This window comes from Sceloporus occidentalis, unplaced genomic scaffold (genome assembly GCF_023333645.1).
Source record: "Sceloporus occidentalis isolate IW3139 unplaced genomic scaffold, rSceOcc1.0.p SCAF_288, whole genome shotgun sequence".
NCBI lineage: Eukaryota > Metazoa > Chordata > Lepidosauria > Squamata > Phrynosomatidae > Sceloporus > Sceloporus occidentalis.
The window spans coordinates 611,410-630,479 of NW_028317268.1; the positions used below are offsets into that span (position 1 = coordinate 611,410).

General features: G+C 45.3%; 2 protein-coding genes across 2 annotated transcripts; one reads left to right on the forward strand and one right to left on the reverse strand.

Moving 5' to 3' along the window:
- The first annotated feature begins 1,985 nt into the window (after nucleotides 1–1,985).
- On the forward strand, nucleotides 1,986–3,917 carry LOC149275447 (heat shock 70 kDa protein-like). Its single transcript, XM_089504760.1, has one exon. It carries the CDS (start codon nucleotides 1,986–1,988, stop codon nucleotides 3,915–3,917), a length of 1,932 nt encoding a protein of 643 aa, XP_089360886.1.
- Nucleotides 3,918–6,762: 2,845 nt separating this feature from the next.
- LOC149275448 (zinc finger FYVE domain-containing protein 1-like) lies at nucleotides 6,763–12,931 on the reverse strand. The gene is made up of 11 exons (XM_089504750.1): nucleotides 12,830–12,931; nucleotides 11,259–11,763; nucleotides 10,801–11,018; nucleotides 10,040–10,146; nucleotides 9,804–9,912; nucleotides 9,469–9,566; nucleotides 9,167–9,284; nucleotides 8,232–8,402; nucleotides 7,679–7,856; nucleotides 7,196–7,303; nucleotides 6,763–6,995 (listed from the first exon to the last, which is right to left on the reverse strand). Exons 1-11 carry the CDS (start codon nucleotides 12,929–12,931, stop codon nucleotides 6,763–6,765), a joined length of 1,947 nt encoding a protein of 648 aa, XP_089360876.1.
- Nucleotides 12,932–19,070: the final 6,139 nt, after the last annotated feature.

Sequence of the window (19,070 nt, forward strand, 5' to 3'; positions counted from 1 at the left end):
CTTATTAATGCGCTCTAATAGTAAAGATATGCCTGGAATTCTAGTTGGGAAACACAAGGCCTATCTTTGGGACCACAAAGTAGGTTTTACATGGAAGTCAAGTTACCTATAAAAGTAGGGGTAGGTTATGTTTTTGTTACTTCGTTCATCTTGTGTACAGACGATAAAAAACAAATGTACCCATTTAAAAAGGTTTTTCAGTTCTTATGGCAACAGCCTATCGGTGTCTGCTTCTGTGTCACATGACAATTAAGTGTTCCTGGCAAAAATTATGAAGCCCGACATGATGACCGCAAAGAAACATCTTCTACCGTCTGTATTGTTGCTCCCTCTAGGGGTGACAGAGAGGAACAGCAAGGAACAGAATGCAACCAGCGAAAATTATCTCCATTCTTCCACTGGGGTTTATTCACTAAAGGGACAGTTTGCTGGAGAGTTGTGTTTCGGTATAGGCTATGAAGGTCCAATCCCAGTGATCTTTTGCTACAGGAAGAGCTTTGGCACACTAAACCACGTGATTAACTGCCACGTAAAGGGTCTATGGTGGTTCGGCACTCTTACCAGCAAACATACCCAGTGACGTAACTGGTGAACCCCACCACCATGCCACAACCAGGCAGGCTACCAAGGCTGGACTGCAATGTGCTTTGACCCGAAGGCCAGAGGACCAAGTTTTCCTGTCTCACAGGTAGTCACTTGATCTTAGCCAAAAAGGAGAGTTGCGATTTAGGTGGCAAAGCCCAAGATATCGTCAAGTGAAGAGAAGTGACGGCGAGAAATCCATGTAAGGCCACCAATCTTCCTCTTCTGGCCAGATCTTCCTAGAACCATAGCATGGCCAGATCTTCTTGGTCCAGCTGAAGGCTTCAAGGGAATGTCGGAGCCAAAAGGTCAACCAACATCCCCCACAAAAAAACATTGTCTTCCAGGATCCAACGCGGCATTTCCAATGTTTCTAAGTGTTTGAATAAACTCAGAGAAGCCGTAAAACAGCCCATGGATGGCATCATAAAAATAAAAGACAACGGATCTTATCGGAAGAAAAAAAAGCCTGAATGTAAGACAATTCTATGAGGAAAAACCACTACATGAATTGTAGGGGGGGGGGGTAGTACCGGGAGTAGTAATAACGCGGAAGGTAATTTAATTGATATTTCATATTTCATTGGTATTTCAGATTTTTATGAAACAATTATAGTCGAATAGGCTTTAGCTATATAAATATAAATGCATTTTAATATAGCGAAAATTAATAATTGGTATAAAGTAAAATTAGGTATTTTTGGTTAAAATTAGCTGGGGGGGATTTGAAATTTCCCTATAATTTTTACTAGAATTATGTGAAAGTCTAGAGGCATTCACCAGACTCTCCCGGATTTGCCCCGGGGGCAGATTATTGAGGTGAAATCACGATCAATTCTTACCGTTCAATCCCTGGAATGAGAAATTATTTCCAGAGATTTCTGGAACAGACACGAGAAGCACGGCCCCTGTCAGCCAGCTCTGCGCTGATTGGCCGTTCAGTCAGGGCTGCAGGACCTCTATCTAGATGTCTCGAGCAACTTCTACCCGACATCGACGTCACGTCACCGCCGGAGACGCTGATTGGATAGGTACACGAACCGCTGGAAACGTCGCGAAAGTTCCTGGACTTGCGCGTGAGCACAGCTGCACGCTGATTGGCTGGGAGTGAGGCAGACTCGGGAACATTCGGGAAGGTTACTAAGGTGACGGTGGATGGTTAGGTAGGACCGCGCTGTGATTGGCTGAGAGGGGCAGAGGAATACAGCGCTCTATAATATAAATTGAAGTTGTTTCGGCTGTTGGAGCAGTTATCCGCTATCGGGCTGAAAAGGGAGAGACGCTGCACAGAGCTGATACTCGGCACCACTGAGCAGTTATCCTACTTCACAGCAGAGAGAAGCCTTTCCTAACAAAGTTACTGCAGACAGAAGAGCTCCAGAGCCTGCACTCCATACAAAAGCATGGCACCTAAAGGCACTGCTATCGGCATTGATCTGGGCACCACATACTCCTGTGTGGGTGTTTTTCAGCACGGCAAGGTGGAAATCATCGCCAACGACCAGGGAAACCGCACCACCCCCAGCTACGTGGCCTTCACCGACACCGAGAGACTGATCGGAGATGCCGCCAAGAACCAGGTGGCGCTGAACCCACAGAACACAGTCTTCGATGCCAAGAGGCTGATCGGCAGGAAACTCAACGATTCTGTGGTGCAGTCGGACATGAAGCACTGGCCCTTCCAGGTGGTGAGCGATGGGGGGAAGCCAAAGGTGAAAGTGGAGTATAAAGGTGAAGAGAAAACCTTCTCCCCTGAGGAGATCTCCTCCATGGTACTGCTGAAGATGAAAGAGACAGCAGAGGCGTACCTGGGACACACAGTCACCAATGCTGTCATCACCGTGCCAGCTTACTTTAACGACTCTCAGCGCCAGGCCACCAAAGACGCCGGTGTTATCGCAGGACTGAACGTACTGAGAATCATCAACGAGCCCACAGCAGCCGCCATCGCTTACGGCCTGGACAAGGGATCTCGTGGAGAGCGCAACATCCTCATCTTCGATCTGGGAGGCGGCACCTTTGATGTTTCCATCCTCACCATCGATGATGGCATATTTGAGGTGAAAGCCACAGCTGGTGACACTCACCTGGGAGGAGAGGACTTTGATAATCGTATGGTGAACCACTTTGTGGAAGAATTCAAGCGTAAGCACAAAAAGGACATTAGCCAGAACAAAAGAGCACTGAGGAGGTTGAGGACAGCCTGCGAGAGAGCCAAGCGTACCCTGTCCTCCAGCACCCAGGCCAGCATTGAAATCGATTCCCTGTTTGAGGGCATTGACTTCTACACATCCATTACCAGGGCCCGCTTTGAGGAGCTGTGCTCTGACCTCTTCAGAGGCACCCTGGAACCTGTAGAAAAGGCGCTGAGAGATGCCAAGCTAGACAAGTCCCAGATCCACGAAATTGTCCTGGTTGGAGGCTCCACCCGTATCCCCAAAGTTCAGAAGTTACTGCAGGACTTCTTCAATGGGAGAGAACTGAACAAGAGCATCAACCCTGACGAGGCCGTGGCTTATGGAGCTGCTGTTCAAGCTGCCATCCTGATGGGAGACAAATCCGAAAACGTTCAAGACTTGCTTCTGCTTGATGTGGCTCCTCTCTCCCTGGGCTTGGAGACAGCCGGAGGAGTCATGACAGTCCTCATCAAACGCAACACAACCATCCCTACCAAGCAGACACAGGTCTTCACCACGTATTCTGACAACCAGCCTGGTGTCCTTATTCAAGTGTATGAGGGTGAGAGGGCCATGACCAAAGACAACAACCTCTTGGGCAAATTTGAGCTAAGTGGCATCCCCCCTGCTCCTCGAGGGGTGCCCCAAATCGAAGTCACCTTTGATATTGATGCCAACGGAATCCTCAACGTCTCGGCTGTGGACAAGAGCTCCGGAAAACAGAACAAGATCACAATAACAAATGATAAAGGCCGCCTGAGCAAAGAAGAGATTGAGAAGATGGTTCAGGACGCCGAGATGTACAAGGCTGACGATGATGCCCAAAGAGAGAAGATCGCTGCCAAGAACTCTCTTGAATCCTATGCCTTCAACATTAAGAGCATGGTGGAGGATGAAAACATGAAGGGGAAAATCAGTGAGGACGACAAGAGAACCATCTCTGAGAAGTGCCAGCAGACCATCTCCTGGCTGGAAAGCAACCAGCTTGCGGAGAAGGAGGAGTACGTCCATCAGCAGAAGGAGCTGGAGAAGGTGTGTCAGCCCATCGTAACTAAACTGTACCAGGGAGGCATGCCAGGCGGTATGCCAGGCTCCAGCTGCGGAGCTCAGGCCCGACAGGGCAGCAGCTCTGGCCCCACCATCGAGGAGGTGGATTAACAAAGTTCTATACCAGCTGTCTTCCAGACAGTCTCATAAGAGAATACACCTAGCCATAATTTAAATAAACATTAAAGACTTATGAGTGAAATTGCTTTCGTCCCGTATGTGGGAACCGAGATGTCTGCGTATGGACTGGTGACTTACTGAAAATATCAGTATTGGCAGCAGATGTTCCACCGTTTTGTGTCTTCACTGTTAGTCTGAAGACCCTTTATCTCCGTGCACTTACTTTTGACCAATTGTTTCAAAAACAGTTCTGTGTTTTTGTCGTTAATATTTTTGAGATATTTAATATATTTATAAAGAGAACACAATGTTGTGTTTTCTACTTGGTTCTTAAATGGAACTTTGTACTGATCTGTTAGATTTTAATAAAATAAATCAAAATGTAATTGTGTGTCCTTTTTTGGTAATTTATTTGTAGATCTCTAGGATTGGTCATTGGGGTGGTGATTGTGGTAAATAAAAAGGGTAATAACAGCAAGGGCAGATGTTCACATATAACTTTTGTAGTTCTTCCTTCTCGATGAACATCTGCCTTGCGAGGTCTTCATAGGAGCATAACTACTAAAGCATGAGTTTGCAGGGTGCTTGGGATGGGGGGGGCGGACAACTCCTTGATTGAGCCCTAGTGGGCCTTCCCCTGCAGTAAGGACTGACCTAGTCCTATATGATGTATTAGTTGCTGGGGGGGACATTATGCATTCCGTGATTAGCCAGAGGCATGTCGGGCCTTCAAAATGTTTTCATAAGTCTGGGGGTGAAACCTAGTATGGATTCCAGTGATGTAACACTTGAGGGTGGTTGATAAGTGGAACAGCCTCCCAGCAGAAGTGGTAGAGGGATATACAGTGAGGGTATTAAACATGCATGGGATAGGCATACGGCTCCTGAATCTAAGACGAGACCAACGGCAGCGAAGTGGGCTCCCCTACAGTGGCCCGGGCACCATCCTATAATCCACCTCGACAGCACAGCAGTCTGTATAACAGCAGCATATATGGCCTATATACGGAAGGATCGTAAAAACCATAATCTATACGCACCCAATCAGAAGACTGGGTAAATACTCAGATCCCACCCCTGAGGTACTGCTGTTTTCATTCTTTGGCATTTCAGGGCAAACAAATTAAACCAAAAACAAATGTAGGTATAGATCAAGTTTCACTGGGATTTTGGGAAAATGTTTCGTAATTTGGGATGGTGGAGACCAGTTGAGCTACAAGCATTACAAGTACCGGAGTTTAGGATTAACACTTTAATAGCTGTAAGAGCATCAATGTAAAGGTATCGTGTCAGAATAAACTTTATATCCAGTCTAGTCTCAATAAAAATAATAATTACACATATAACAAAGTGCTATTTCCCTTTAACATATGTGGATACCAGTCCTCTCTTTCGGGGAGGAATAACTATTTCTATTTTAAGATACTTAATATTCGACCTATATAGATATTTTTATTCAATTTGCATTTAATTGGAGCTGATAAATAACATTTCCATTTAAAGTCATCCCATGCGTGCAGCATAATGAGATTTGGAAAGAAAAGGTCGATTTACGTAAAGCAGATTTCCCTGGATATTTAAACAACGTTTCTATAGAGAAACCTTAATTTACGCTTATTACGCACAGTAAAATAACCTGATATTATACAAATCTGGACAGTGCTCTGTCTGCATTTCTTCTCCTCGAAGATCAGGAAATCATGCTTATTTCAGCAGATATAGGGGGTGTATCTACTAAATGGCGAGTTACAGGCAAATAGCAGTAAAATGAAGCATTTCATCTCGCTCATTTACACGGGGCCACTTCGGCCCATCTCCCAGAAGATGTTCACCTTGGTTGGCTGTTAATTATGCATAGTCAAGAACGTTGCCTGCAAATGTTTAGTAAATAAAGCCGCAATAGTTGCCTTCTCTGACCCAGAAGATTAAAGTTATCGTCGGTGGCATTCACCGTTGCCCTAAGCCACCACCAGCTGTCCCCTCTGTGCCACCGTCCTTACTGCTAAGTGCGGGGATATGACATCATAATTTACAGAAATTAACTATAGAGACTGTGCCGAGTCGACATGGCCCTACAATGGCGCAAATTGGGGACACCAGCGACCTCCCTTTTAACTGGCTCATTGAACAGCGGTGCTGCAGGGGTGATGAGGCTTGGGGTAAGAAGGCAAAGGGGTTCCCTGAGGAGCGGAGAGGGGGTGCATAGGAGAAAAGGATTCATTCTTCCTCAGACACTAATGAAACGATACTTTGTTTCCTGAGTGTGCTACATTTTAAGCGAGGAGGTTAAAGTGATGCGAGATCTGCTTAAGTAGGGTTGGTATTACTTTTAAGAAGGGGATCATTTCCAGTTCTGGAGGCCTGCAGGTGAAATGGGACTTCAGGATAGAACGTGGCATAGGGTGACTTATTGGACTTCCATGCTAGAGACGTCCCCAAAGTCCTACAAGGTCACAGCCTAAGACTCAATGTTTTAAGATTGTCTACGTATTTGTTACACCAGGGTTAAAGACCTACTGGAAAGCCAAGCAGCTGCCATGGGGTTAAACTGCAGGGGGCAGTATTGGGACACCAACCATGCCAAATGCAAGGGGGCTTTAAGAGGAATAGAGCTAAAAATCACAGCTTATCTCAGGCACCAAGAGTCCCGCAGACAGTCCTGATCTTCATGTCTCCAGCTCTGGTGGAGAAACCTCATCGGTCAGAAGATCAGCGCCATTTCTCCTGCAGGGTAATGACATCATAATTCATCAGTCACCTACAGGAGGGATTTAAGCTCATTTTTTTTCTGAAGGATCAGGAGTTAAGTACAGCCTAGTCTTGGAACGCGATCACCTCAGAGGTCTTCCTTTTTCCGGTTGCAGGCGTCACATACTCTGACGGGGTGATGCCAGCCGCGGGAAGGCACCGGCCGCCTGCAGCCGGAGCACGACTCACAAAACCCTTGGCCACATGACCTACAGTGGTGCTTGGACATTTTGGGGGAGAACGGCTTTTTGCATCCGTGGCAGCTAGTTATGTCCTGGTCGGATACCCAGTAGCTGGGCCGTGCCACGTCCTTCACGAAACCTGAGAACACAGAAAGCAGAATTCATACAAATCAGAAACTCAGAACCTGCCGGAAGTTCAGACTCATTCGGCCCCATCCACTGCCCTGTGCCCTGTCACACATGCCAGCACGTTGAGGGCCACAATTCTTAGTTTCTCCCCCTCAATAGAAACACATTCCAAAAAGTTGCGAGGCTGTAAAAGGAATCCCAGAGCCTTACCCAGGGGATACTGTATCACAGACGACGCTTTATCCAAAGAGTTCTGAGCTACTTCGGTCACCATGCGAGGCAGCAGACTTCTCCCGTCGTCTTCACGCAGCTGCAAACCTGCCGGGACGGGGACACCTTCTTAGTTTTAGAAAAAGGTGCAACTCACAAGCGCCGTCCAAACCTCGGGCAGCTAATAACCCTTAGAACATCTGACATTTTATTCCTTCCTCTGAAGGTTCAGTCACTTAACAGAAACAACACAAGAGCTTTTCTCACAGTCTATGGCAACAACCTATCACCGTGTGTTTTGCGTCACATGACAGTTAAGTGTTCCCGGCCAAAATTGTGACTGATTGAAAATTGTACATGATTAGTGGATTACTTCTCCTCTTTCAGCCACTGATCTACATCGTCTGCGAAGTTCTAGTTCACCCACATGTATCAAAGCCACCCGTCTGAATCCCGCCGTGGCCGAGGGTTACGTGACCGTACCTTTCATGGTTCCTGCGCTGTGACATTTATCACAAACACGGACTGGGGACGCTCCCCATCCTCTCTCGGGGACCGGCATGGAGTGTCTGGAACACTCATGGCAGAAACCTTCTCCGCAGGCTCGACAGTGATGCTTCCTCTCGGCGACCTCAAAGGGTCTTCTGCAGCCATGACACTCCTGCGGAAAGTGCAATAATCAGAAGAGGAGAGAGGGACTGGTCTGTTCATGGTCAGTGACTGGTCTGTTCATGGTCAGTGACTGGTCTGTTCATGGTCAGTGACTCGGACCCCTTTAAGAAACACCCCTCCCCGACACGCCCACGCCAATCAGCATCCACCGAAGAGAAAAATACAAAACAGTCATGAAGATCCTGGGAACATAGAGTCATAGAGAACATTAACATAGAGAACATAGAGCTGCCCCCATGGTACACACATAACATAAGACTTCCTACACATATATGACTTATTTTAACCTGTAAACCCCATTACAGGAGTTTTAATAAGTGACACGTGACCTCTTTAACGACCTTCGTAGAGGTGTCACCCCCACCTTGATGTCGGCGTTGGGTCTCCAATACAATGGCGCGACTCTGTCAGTGAGCCAGGAAGTCACCATATTTTTGGGGCCAGCGCTGTAATCGTTCACAGACTGAATGACCAGGTTGACCCCGTCCAGCAAGCGCTGCGCGGCGTTGTGTTTATCCAAGGAGCACGAGTCAGTCTGCCGGAAGAGAGAAGAGAAACGTGACAACGCGCACGGCCACCGGCGAGCTCCGATGACGTCACTTCCCTCTCATATAAGTGACTTGAGGCTTTTTGAACCTCCAATGACGTAATATAAGAGAAAAGGAATTTCTGATTAATTACTAAAAAAAAAAAAACATTTTAGGCCACGGTGACCTAAGGAACCCAAGCGGCCCAGTGACTGAGGAGCCCAATGGGGTCACGTAACGAGTGTTACACGACATGACCGTATTATGGCGGCAGCAGCTCGCATGGATGATGGGAGAGAGCTAATGGATGTATTTGTAAATGTATGATGTTAGTGTGAGTTTGTGAGCGAGCATGGGTTAGTATATGGTCTTAGCATGTGCGAGGGTATGCTGTTAGAGTGTAGTGTGTGTTATTGTATGGTGTGAGTGTGTTTCTGCATGGTATTAGAATGTGCATGTGTTTTGTATGGTGTTAGCATGTGTGAGTGTATACTTTAAGAGTGTAACGTGTGTTACTGTATTGTGTTAGAGTGTGTGAGTGTATGGTGTTAGCGTGTAATGTGTGTTTCTGTATAGTCGTAGAATGTGCATGTGTTGTGCATGGTATTAGCATGTGTGAGGTTATGCTGTTAGCATGTAATGTGTTACTGTATAGTATTAGAATGTGTGTTGTGCATGGTGTTAGCATGTGTGAGTGTGAGCATACACTCAAGTGCACAGTCACAGGGGTTGCTCTGCTTTACAGCTGACTCATCAGCGAGACCTCTTGTACCTCAGACCAAACATGGCGAACTTCTTGGCGTACGATGGATCCATCGGGGTCTCTGTTCCCGTACCAGTACTGCCGACTCCGGTAGATAATTCCACAAACACGGCACTCCAGAACATACCTGGACAGGACACGCGTGTATGAACTTCAGAAGGTCGGTACCGATATATGTAGCTAAGAGACAAAAGGGTCCAGGAAGCTAGTGATCCCATAATAGATCACTACAGATCCCTGGAGATCCCCCCCCGAGTATTGTGTTCAGTTCTACTGATCCCACCAATCCCTGATTGGATCTCTCTACTGACCCGGCCCACGCGTATTTTGCGAGACCCGTCCAGGGGTTATCTGTAGAAGACACGGTCTGCGGGACCACGACCACCTCTCTGCCCTCCTCGTAGCACCTCTGTCGGGGAGGAAAAACAAGTTATTAAATAGCAAAGACTGGGGCGGGCTAAACGGGTCGAAACGGTTCTGATCCGCCATCAAATTCAGTGTTTCTATACTGAGGGATCCGTCTGCAAACGGATTCTGGAGCAAAACGCGATCTTATCACCATAGCAACCAATGGGATGTCCCCGCTGCCTGGGCCATTCCATTGGTTGCTATGGTGATAAGATCACTTTCCAAACTTTTCACTCACCTTACAAATGAAAACTTTATTGTCATACTCGTGGGCGTAGTGGCACAAACCATCCGCCTGGTGGGGGACGCCATCCTTCAGATGGTTCATTCTGTTCTTACATCGCGATCTGTGAAGATAATCACACGGCGTTAGCGCAGAACTTCAGCGTATAAAGTGTAAACAGGGACCTAATTTCACTTTAAAACAGTTTTTATCCAATTTTATAGAAACTTTGCGCCATTTTAAATATTTACCGGCAGCTGAGACACCGCAGGGAGCAGGTAAAGTACTCATCGGGGAAAAAGGAGGTCACATGAATCTGCCCCTCGGGGATATCGTCAGAGAATCTCTCACTGAGCCTCTGGAAGACAAAACACAGGTAACGGTCAGCGACCGGTGCAGGACTCTGCATGACTTAAAGCCTACGGAATTAGCATTGAAAAAAACACCTGGTTTTATCTAATTTTGCCTCAAACTCCCTTTATCTGCAGACCTGGAGCCGCCGTTGCTGTCGGTCATGTGATATTTTGGGTGACTTTCCCGGCTCAAACACCACACTGAGCTGATGCTTTATGGCGATGCTAATGAAGTCCGTTCCTCCATAGACGTTCATTAGTCAGAGAGTCCGACTGGGTGATTAAGACTGAGTCATTCTATTGTTCCCCACAGGCAGTATGATAAGGAGTCGGGGTGTTTAGTAGATCGGGGATCAGATAACAGAGCGAGAATCATACAAAAGGCTGATAAGCAGCTGCCTGAAAAGATTATATTATGGGGCAAAAACTACAAGAGGGTTAAAAAAAACAGAGCATTATTTTTGAAAAACGAATTTTTACCCTAATACTAGGAATCGTCAGAAATCCACTTTCATTTTAGACTTTTTTTTAAATACTATTAGATTGTTTATACATAAATTGTGTATTTATTACATTGCGCTTCTAAAATGATGCAAAAAAGGAGTGAAATTCCCGTTCGTAAATGCAGCTGTTGTAAAAGCATCGGAGTCTCGATGTACCTGCAGAGCACTAAAGACGTGCGACAGCGGCCTCGACGAGCGCGACGATGTATCCATCACCTGCTTCCTCACCACCTCCTGCAACCGGGAGAAGTCGGTGGGGGGGACGATGGTCTTTACCCCGACGTAGCGGATGGCGCTGAAGGCCTCGGGAGGGGTTCCTAGGTCATGGAATCGCTTCTGGAGCTCCATCTCCGCCTGCCCCGGGGTCTTATTACCTACAAAGCACCAGAGAACGTGATAGAAACCCAGAACCTGCCGGCAGATCGGCCCCATCCGGCCCTCGTCTAGTCGCCCGTTTCTCCTGCTGCAACGACTCAAACCTTAATCAGTCGTTGGTCTCGTATTATATTCAGCAGCCGTATGTGTATCCCGCGCATGTTTACATTATATATCTCTTGATGGACCACTACTGGACTCCAGGGCCTTCTTAGAAACTGCCCCCTAAAGGTCCCTACCGTGGCCCAGGACATCGGTCCGCGAGGTCTCGTGAAAGACGATCAGGGCTGGTCCCAAGCTGGACAGCGTGACTTCCAGTCCACATCGATTAGATAAAGCCTTGAGCTCAGGTGTGAAGAACCTCAAATACGCCTTGGAGGCATTGCCCAGGAACTGGAACATGTCGTTGTGAAGCCTCTCCGCACGGGTCCTGTACACCACCAGGTCAGAGACGGCCAGGATCTTCAGGAGCAGACGCAGCCTCTGATTCTGTTTGTCTGTGGCCCCCAGAAGCCCCTCCGTGTCAAGGATGAGGAGCGAGAGGGACGGGTCGTAGGCGGCCCACACACCCATCGTGCAGGAATCCTGAGACGGCGACGTTCTGAAGACCTCGATCCCCCCAAAGAACGTCTCGTTGAGCGTGTGGGATTTGCCGTCCCCCGTGTTTCCGAAAATGCAGAGAACTTTGACGAGGTGCTGAGGGCCGCAGCCGAGCTTCCCGAGGAATTCCGACACGTCCTGGACCTGGAGGACAAAACAATTACCCAATTCCATGAAATGACCCCATTCAATGATGTTTAAACAATATAACAGAAACCCCTGTATGTTTATATAATGGGAGCAGCCCTCTAGAGGTGAGCCTTAGATAAGTGGCCCCTGGGTGCATTCCTTTGATGCCCCCCCCATATAAAACAAATGCCCATGCTAACACATAAACTCATTCTAACACCCATGCACTCTAACGCCATACAGTAGCAGACTAACTTTATACACCTACACATTCCAACACTATACGCTAACTCTAACATATATTTCACAGCCCCCCCCCCCCTCCAGATAGATTGTAAGCTTTTTGGAGCAGGACCCTCTTCTTCTTTACAGTATGCCATAACGTCTGTTAATCTTATTGCCAGGTTCATATATTTTCAGTTTTGAAACATTGTTACTTATTTTCTTTGTTCTCTATCGTAGCAGCGCTACAGAATCTGCTGGCGCTATTCAACTAATTCCATTGCGTAATAGTGATTGATGTTGATTGGTTCAGGCGGTTGTTGTAAGGGCGGGGAGAGAACTTTCAGATGGGAAAATTATCAGCTAATTTTGTCACTTTTTGCCCCAAATCTTCCTTAAAGTAAAATAATCTGTTGCTTTAAAACCAAATATCTCCGAAGCAGTTAACCGGATTAACGAGACGCTGCTGGCAGATTTAATGAATTCATTTAGTGAGGCTGTGGCCCTGACGGTGACTGTGGCCCCGACGGTGACTGTGGCCCTTTAAACCCTCGGGGTCATCTCGGAGCCAGCGCCTTGGTATCGCCCTTAGGCCTAATCTTTTTAAGGCTGATATTTACACCTTGGACCTTGGCCAGTCCTTTACAAGTAAAATAACAAAGTACCGTGTCTTCATTTAACATTTGGCTACTAAACTTTTTAGCAAATAGCCAGCCGGTAGTCCTCCCCCTGAATCTGTTACTAGATCTGTGGCCAATTCACCCCTATATTAAGCGGTGAACATACAATATACATGCAGAGAACACGTGACATAAACAAAGAGTTTACAGGGTGCCCATAAACACCGCTGGCCGCCTACCTGCAGGCTCTCCTCCTCATCCACCAACAGGAAGCTCCCCTCATCCTCCCCAGAGTGGGCTTTCTCATGGGACAGATGGTCCTGTAGAAGTAGTGCAGACATGATCCAGGAAGAAGATCAGCAGCATGAAGCTAGGCACATAATGGGAGCTATGACATCATTCCTTTCACTTTCACTGTTTACCATGATACCTCATAGGACTGCAGTGACACCAAGTGGGCAGCCTGGGTACTGCAGGTCCCTTTAAACCTAGAACTTAACCCTTTGATTACTTTTTTTTTTTTTACAACCCAATAAGAAGAGTGTGTCTTCTTTTCATATAAAGAAACTATTACTGTTCAAATTGTTTCATTACCAGTCAAAATGTCACCATATCAATCACAACAGACCTTTGCAGGAACGTGTGACCGGAATTTACATTTTGTCACAAAAATTGAAGCAAATTGATTTGTGGGAATTCCAAGCACCGTTTGTCATGCTGGGAGTAATGTCTAAAATGCTGTGTTTAGTTACAAAAGTCCTAAATTCAGCAGAGTAAGTCGAACAATGTAAACCCCTGTTCATTCATAAAAAAACAAGAACACAAAGACACCAACATTGATATTATTATGTGATTTTTCTCTCTCTCTCTTCAATGAGAAAAAAAAGCAGGCCAACAAGCTTTAATGAGCTTCAGCTCCCATCACCCTTAGCCAGAATGGTAGTGAGGGTGATGGGAGTTGAAGCCCTTAAAAGCTAGCGAAGCAGGTGTGCAAAATATTTATATTTTGATTCTTTAGAGTTCATATGTAATTTAACCCCTTGTTATATATGCCCACCCTACTGTCACCTACATGACCTGCGTGTGAAATCCATCTGTACGACTGCATCTGTGGGATACATTTGCCAAGGGGGAGTGGAGGCTTAAAAATTATTTAACAGAAAAACAGGTCGAAAAATTACTCAAGTCCTTTAAGTTCAACCTTGCTCAAACTGTTTTTGTTACTTTTACTATTTAGCTTGGCTTATATTCGGAAATAATGGGGAAAAGGTACATTTTTGTATTGTTAACCATTATATCAAGTGATGGTATAAAAAACTTAACTTATGCTAATATATATATATATATATATATATATATATATATATCCTAATGTTGCCTCCTAGATCTAACTTAAAAAAAAAAAATAGTAAAACTACTAAAACTGACCCAGCTTCCCACAAAGGCAACCAAAGCTTTAATTTAAACAAAAAAATATATATAATTATTTGTCATTTCCATAAGACTAAGCATTTGAAAGAATAAAATGACAGATCTGGTAAGGTTTATTTGCTAAAAATACTACAGTGTAATTAATGCTTTTGTCTTAGTGGAACAGCAGCTTTAACAAAGGACATTAAGGTAAGGGCTAAGCTAAGAAATGTTTAAGAGGCAAAGGAAGGAATCCTGAGCAGTTACCACCTTCAGCCACCAGATGGCACCAAACCTCCTCCAATGAAGCTGCAATCCCTGGCAGGGGTCAGACTCTCATCCTCTAAGAGGATCAGGGGATGCCACATCCTTTTATTAACCCCGCAATGCCCCAGCCAGACCTGCCGCCACGGCCCCGACCCGCGTACAGCGCGTTTCCTTTTATACTGGATTTTCTCAGGTTTTACAAAAAAATAAGTAAAAATTAAAAACTGTACAACAAAGACTTTTTCCGCTACAATGTATCACTACACAGAATATATGTATAATATAATATATATATATATATATATATATATAATAGAATTATAATATATGTACTATAAAGAAAAATAAATATATTTGTGTGTGCATCGTATATGTATCAGAACAGAACATATATAAATGTGTGTATCATATATGTATCAGTACAAGAACATAAAATATATATGTATCAGAACAGAATACACGGTATATACTACAAAGAAAATATATATATATATATAAATGTGTGTATATAATGTATATGTATTAGTATATACATTAACAAGAACTATATATATATATATATATATATATACACACGTCTGTATAATATATATGCACACGATGATAAAAATGGCATTTTATTATTAGTTTTTTATTCTCAAATTTATGCTGAAAAGGAGAGGGGGGGGGGCTGTTGGGATATCACCGGCCAAAACAGCCAACCTACTAGCCCAGGGCGGAAACATTATTACCCCGTGTTTTGTTGTATGTAGAAAATATCCCCCCCCCCCCCAGTTGGCTGCTGGATTTTCTTACTGGTCACAGGCGAGTGGGCCAGTGGAAATTTCCAGCCGTGATAATTAGAGTCTTCCAGATACGGTTACATACAGGAGGACACGGAATGATGCGTGTGGATCAGTGGCAGCGAGTGGCGTGTGTGCGTTACGCCCCATATAAACTCGCAATAACTACCTCTACACCAGATCTTATTTCCCGTTATCAATCTATCTGCCCCCATCAATGCAGAATCACCAACCCTCCTCCCTCTCCACTTTATATCATATCTAATTCAATAGATAACATTACTTTATTAGCGCTGGACAAGTGGAACATCCTCCCAGCAGAAGTGGTAGAGGGTAATACGGTGAGGGTATTAAACATGCATGTGATAGACATACGGCTCCTGAATCTAAGACGAGACCAACGACTGATTAAGGTTTGATTCTTTACAGCAGGAGAAACGGGCGAATAGACGGGGGCCGAATAGGGGCCGATCTGCTGGCAGGGTCTGGGTTTCTAATAATAATAATAATGCCCCTAAATGATTAAATTAAGTGACATTTGTTACCCCTTCCTGAAATAATATCCCAATGTATCTAATCCGAACCCCCTCCTCAAAATGTGTCCCCTCCCCCATCTCCTGGATCTCCCTCATTTCCAAAACTGTATACCCCACCCCATCTATTAAATCTGCCCCCCTCCCCAAATGTTATGCCCCACCCCATCTATTGCCTCTGCCCCCTTCCCCAAAATGTATACCCCACCTCAATTTATTTTATCTCACCCCTTTTCCCTAAATCTTCTATCTTTATAGGTCTCTATCTCCCCCCCTCCTCCAACCTGTCTAGACCCCCCCCCACAACCTGTCTGCCTCTCCCTGCCCCCCTCCGTCTCATTGTCCCCCACCTCACCCTCCTCCTCTTACAGTACCCTAACCCTCTCCGCCAATCGCCTTCCCCCTCAGCCTACCAGACCTGTCCGCCGCACTGCACCCTGGGAGCTGTAGTTCCCGTCTCCTCTCATTTCTCCAAAGTCTGCTTGCAGCAGAACTACAAATCCCGGCGGTCTCCGCGGCCGGCTTCCCTCAGCTCGGCCTGTGATTGGCTGCTCGGTGCAGAATGAATGAAATTGTACAGTATTGTGATATTAGAGGTCTGCAGTGTTCCTGAGTGATACCCGGCAGCACCATGAGCACAGCCCTGCACAACCCCCTCAAATCGTGAGTACTGCCCCCGAGGGTGGCAAAGAGGGTGCCCCAGGGGTATACGTGCACCCCATCTTGCAAATGCTATATTTATATATGTATGCATGTGATCATTTCTGCATCCATCCATCTCCATATATCTATATATATATATATATATACTATATGGTCGCCTATATATCCATATAAAAGCATTATTACAGGCTCAGCATTTGCAATATGTATCTATATATATATATATAATATATTATATTACATATGTATATATATAGTATTCAGTAGCCTATGTACCCGTATAGAAGCATTATATATAGGTCTGTATATATATATATATATATATATATATAGTTACTGGATCATATGTAGCTGCACAGAATGATCGTTCTCTGTATATTTATATAATGCCCCCCACCTGCATATCGTAGGGTCATGCATGCGTGTAGGATGCACATACGTGTATATATGCATGTGCAGGAATGGAGGTATGGCGTGTGTCACGCATGTAGTATTAGTCAGCAGTCTTGTGTGGGCTCTCGCACGGTCACATCCGTGTTGCATTGAGAGGCGAGTCTGGCACCTGGGCAGGGGCATGTCTGGGAGGCAGACGGCTGCGCAGGCACCGCTCACACATCCCGTTCTGCTTAAAGACCCAGAGGTGTGTTATCTGCCCCGTGCGGGGGGGTGGGGTGGTGTCCTGGATTCCCCCCGAACATCTGGCCTGACGGTGCCCTGCGATTGCCCCGGGGCATTAGGCTGCACGCGCTGTATATATTGTATACGTCGTTATTCTGTGTTTTTGCCGCTCACCGGTGGGCAATCTCATTAATTAAAGCAGGTTTTGGGGTAAATAACCCCCCCCCTGCAGACCCCACAGAAGCCCCCAATTCACAGAAATCCTGGATAAATGAAACATAAACCGGAATTCGTCCCGATATCTGCACTGCAGGCTGCCGCTCCAATTCCCTCTGATTTATTCTCATCCCGTTTCTTATACTCCTCCTACGTGTCCTTAGCATGATCTTTCTTTACCTGCATGCGTGTGGATGTATATGTGTCCGTGCATTCAATTACAAGCGTCCAGCTGCCCTTAGACTGCAATCCCCAAAATCCTTTGGTCGGGTCGGGGTTGATGGGAATTGTAGTCCTGTAACAGCTGGAGTTTCACGTCTGGCTTCTATCGGATAATCAGCCAGGAAATACTTTTCTTTTGTTCCCAAAGCTTATTCCTGGGGTATTAAACCTTTTATATATATATATACGGTCTATATCATTTATATATATGTGTGAATATATATATATAAATGTGTGTGTATATAGATATATATATATATATGTATATGCGTGTGTGAATATAGGAATATATGTGTATATAAATATATATATATAAAACTATGTATTTGTGTGTAGACGTGTATATATGTGTGTGTATATATATATATAGATGTGTGTGTATATAGATATATATATATATATGTATATGCGTGTGTGAATATAGGAATATATGTGTATATAAATATATATATATAAAACTATGTATTTGTGTGTAGACGTGTATATATGTGTGTGTATATATATATATATATATATAGATGTGTGTGTATATTTATATATATATAGATGTGTGTATATTTATATGTAATGTAATTATACGGGTTACATGTATGTATTTTCCGTTAAGCGTGTACGTTCGCACACCAGTATATGAGCAGATGAGTTTTAGCGGTGCGTCCGGATTCGGCCCCATCGCAGATATGCCGGTTCTGCCTGGCTGGGTTAGACGGTCCTGTTACATATTCATGTTATTTCCCCAGCTCTGCTGGGATGTCATATATATTATATTATATATATATATACCCGTGTGCATGCGCAGTGGACAGACGCATGCCGTACAGACAGACGGGGAAGGCATTGATTGGTCGGCGCGGGCGGCGGGTACCGCTTACATTGTATTCTTCTCCTAAACACTAATTTCCAAGAAAAGATACATTTTCACTGAAGACGGAAAGCCCTCCGACACGTCTGGTCCAAGAGTTGTAGATTGTAAGCTCTTGGGGCAGAAGTGTCTGATTTGTTCTCTTTGTCCAATCAGAACGCAGAGTTTAACCTTCTCCTGATCTCAGCTTAATGAATGAGACTCGGGACGTTGAGCGCGTCCGTACAAAGCAGACTAAGTGCCGTGGAATTGCAATGACACAGACAGTTAATTGACTAATTACACCTGATTGGTCGGCACGGACTGGACGCGGGAGCCACGCGGGGCCACGAACGCGTTACCTGACCCGTGTGCGGCACGCTTAATCAGCAAGTCCCAACAATATCACCAATTCGGTGACTGTATGGAGTGATGCGTTATAACTAATAATAATTACCCCAAAAACATAATGCCTTCCCGATAACCCCTCCTACTACTGCGTATATCCCTCCTACAGCCCCTCCTATTACTCCATATAACCCCTCCTACTACTGCATATATCCCTCCTACAGCCCCTCCTATTACTCCATATAACCCCTCCTACTACTGCATATATCCCTCCTACAGCCCCTCCTATTACTCCATATAACCCCTCCTACTACTGCATATATCCCTCCTACAGCCCCTCCTATTACTCCATATAACCCCTCCTACTACTGCGTATATCCCTCCCTATTACTCTATATAACCCCTCCTACTACTGCGTATATTCCTCCTACAGACCCTCCTATTACTCTATATAACCCCTCCTACTACTGCGTATATCCCTCCCTATTACTCTATATAACCCCTCCTACTACTGCGTATATCCCTCCCTATTACTCTATATAACCCCTCCTACTACTGCATATATCCCTCCTACAGCCCC

Bases quoted from the DNA above. Each gene is read 5' to 3' on its own strand.
- LOC149275448 (XM_089504750.1), bottom strand. From the start codon at position 12,931: ATGTCTGCACTACTTCTACAGGACCATCTGTCCCATGAGAAAGCCCAC. The intron at 7,857-8,231 runs GTGGGGGTGACA...CACTTTCCGCAG, and splicing joins GACCCAACGCCGACATCAAG to GAGTGTCATGGCTGCAGAAG. The intron at 7,304-7,678 runs GTACGGTCACGT...CCGTCCCGGCAG, and splicing joins CAGCGCAGGAACCATGAAAG to GTTTGCAGCTGCGTGAAGAC.
- LOC149275447 (XM_089504760.1), top strand. From the start codon at position 1,986: ATGGCACCTAAAGGCACTGCTATCGGCATTGATCTGGGCACCACATAC.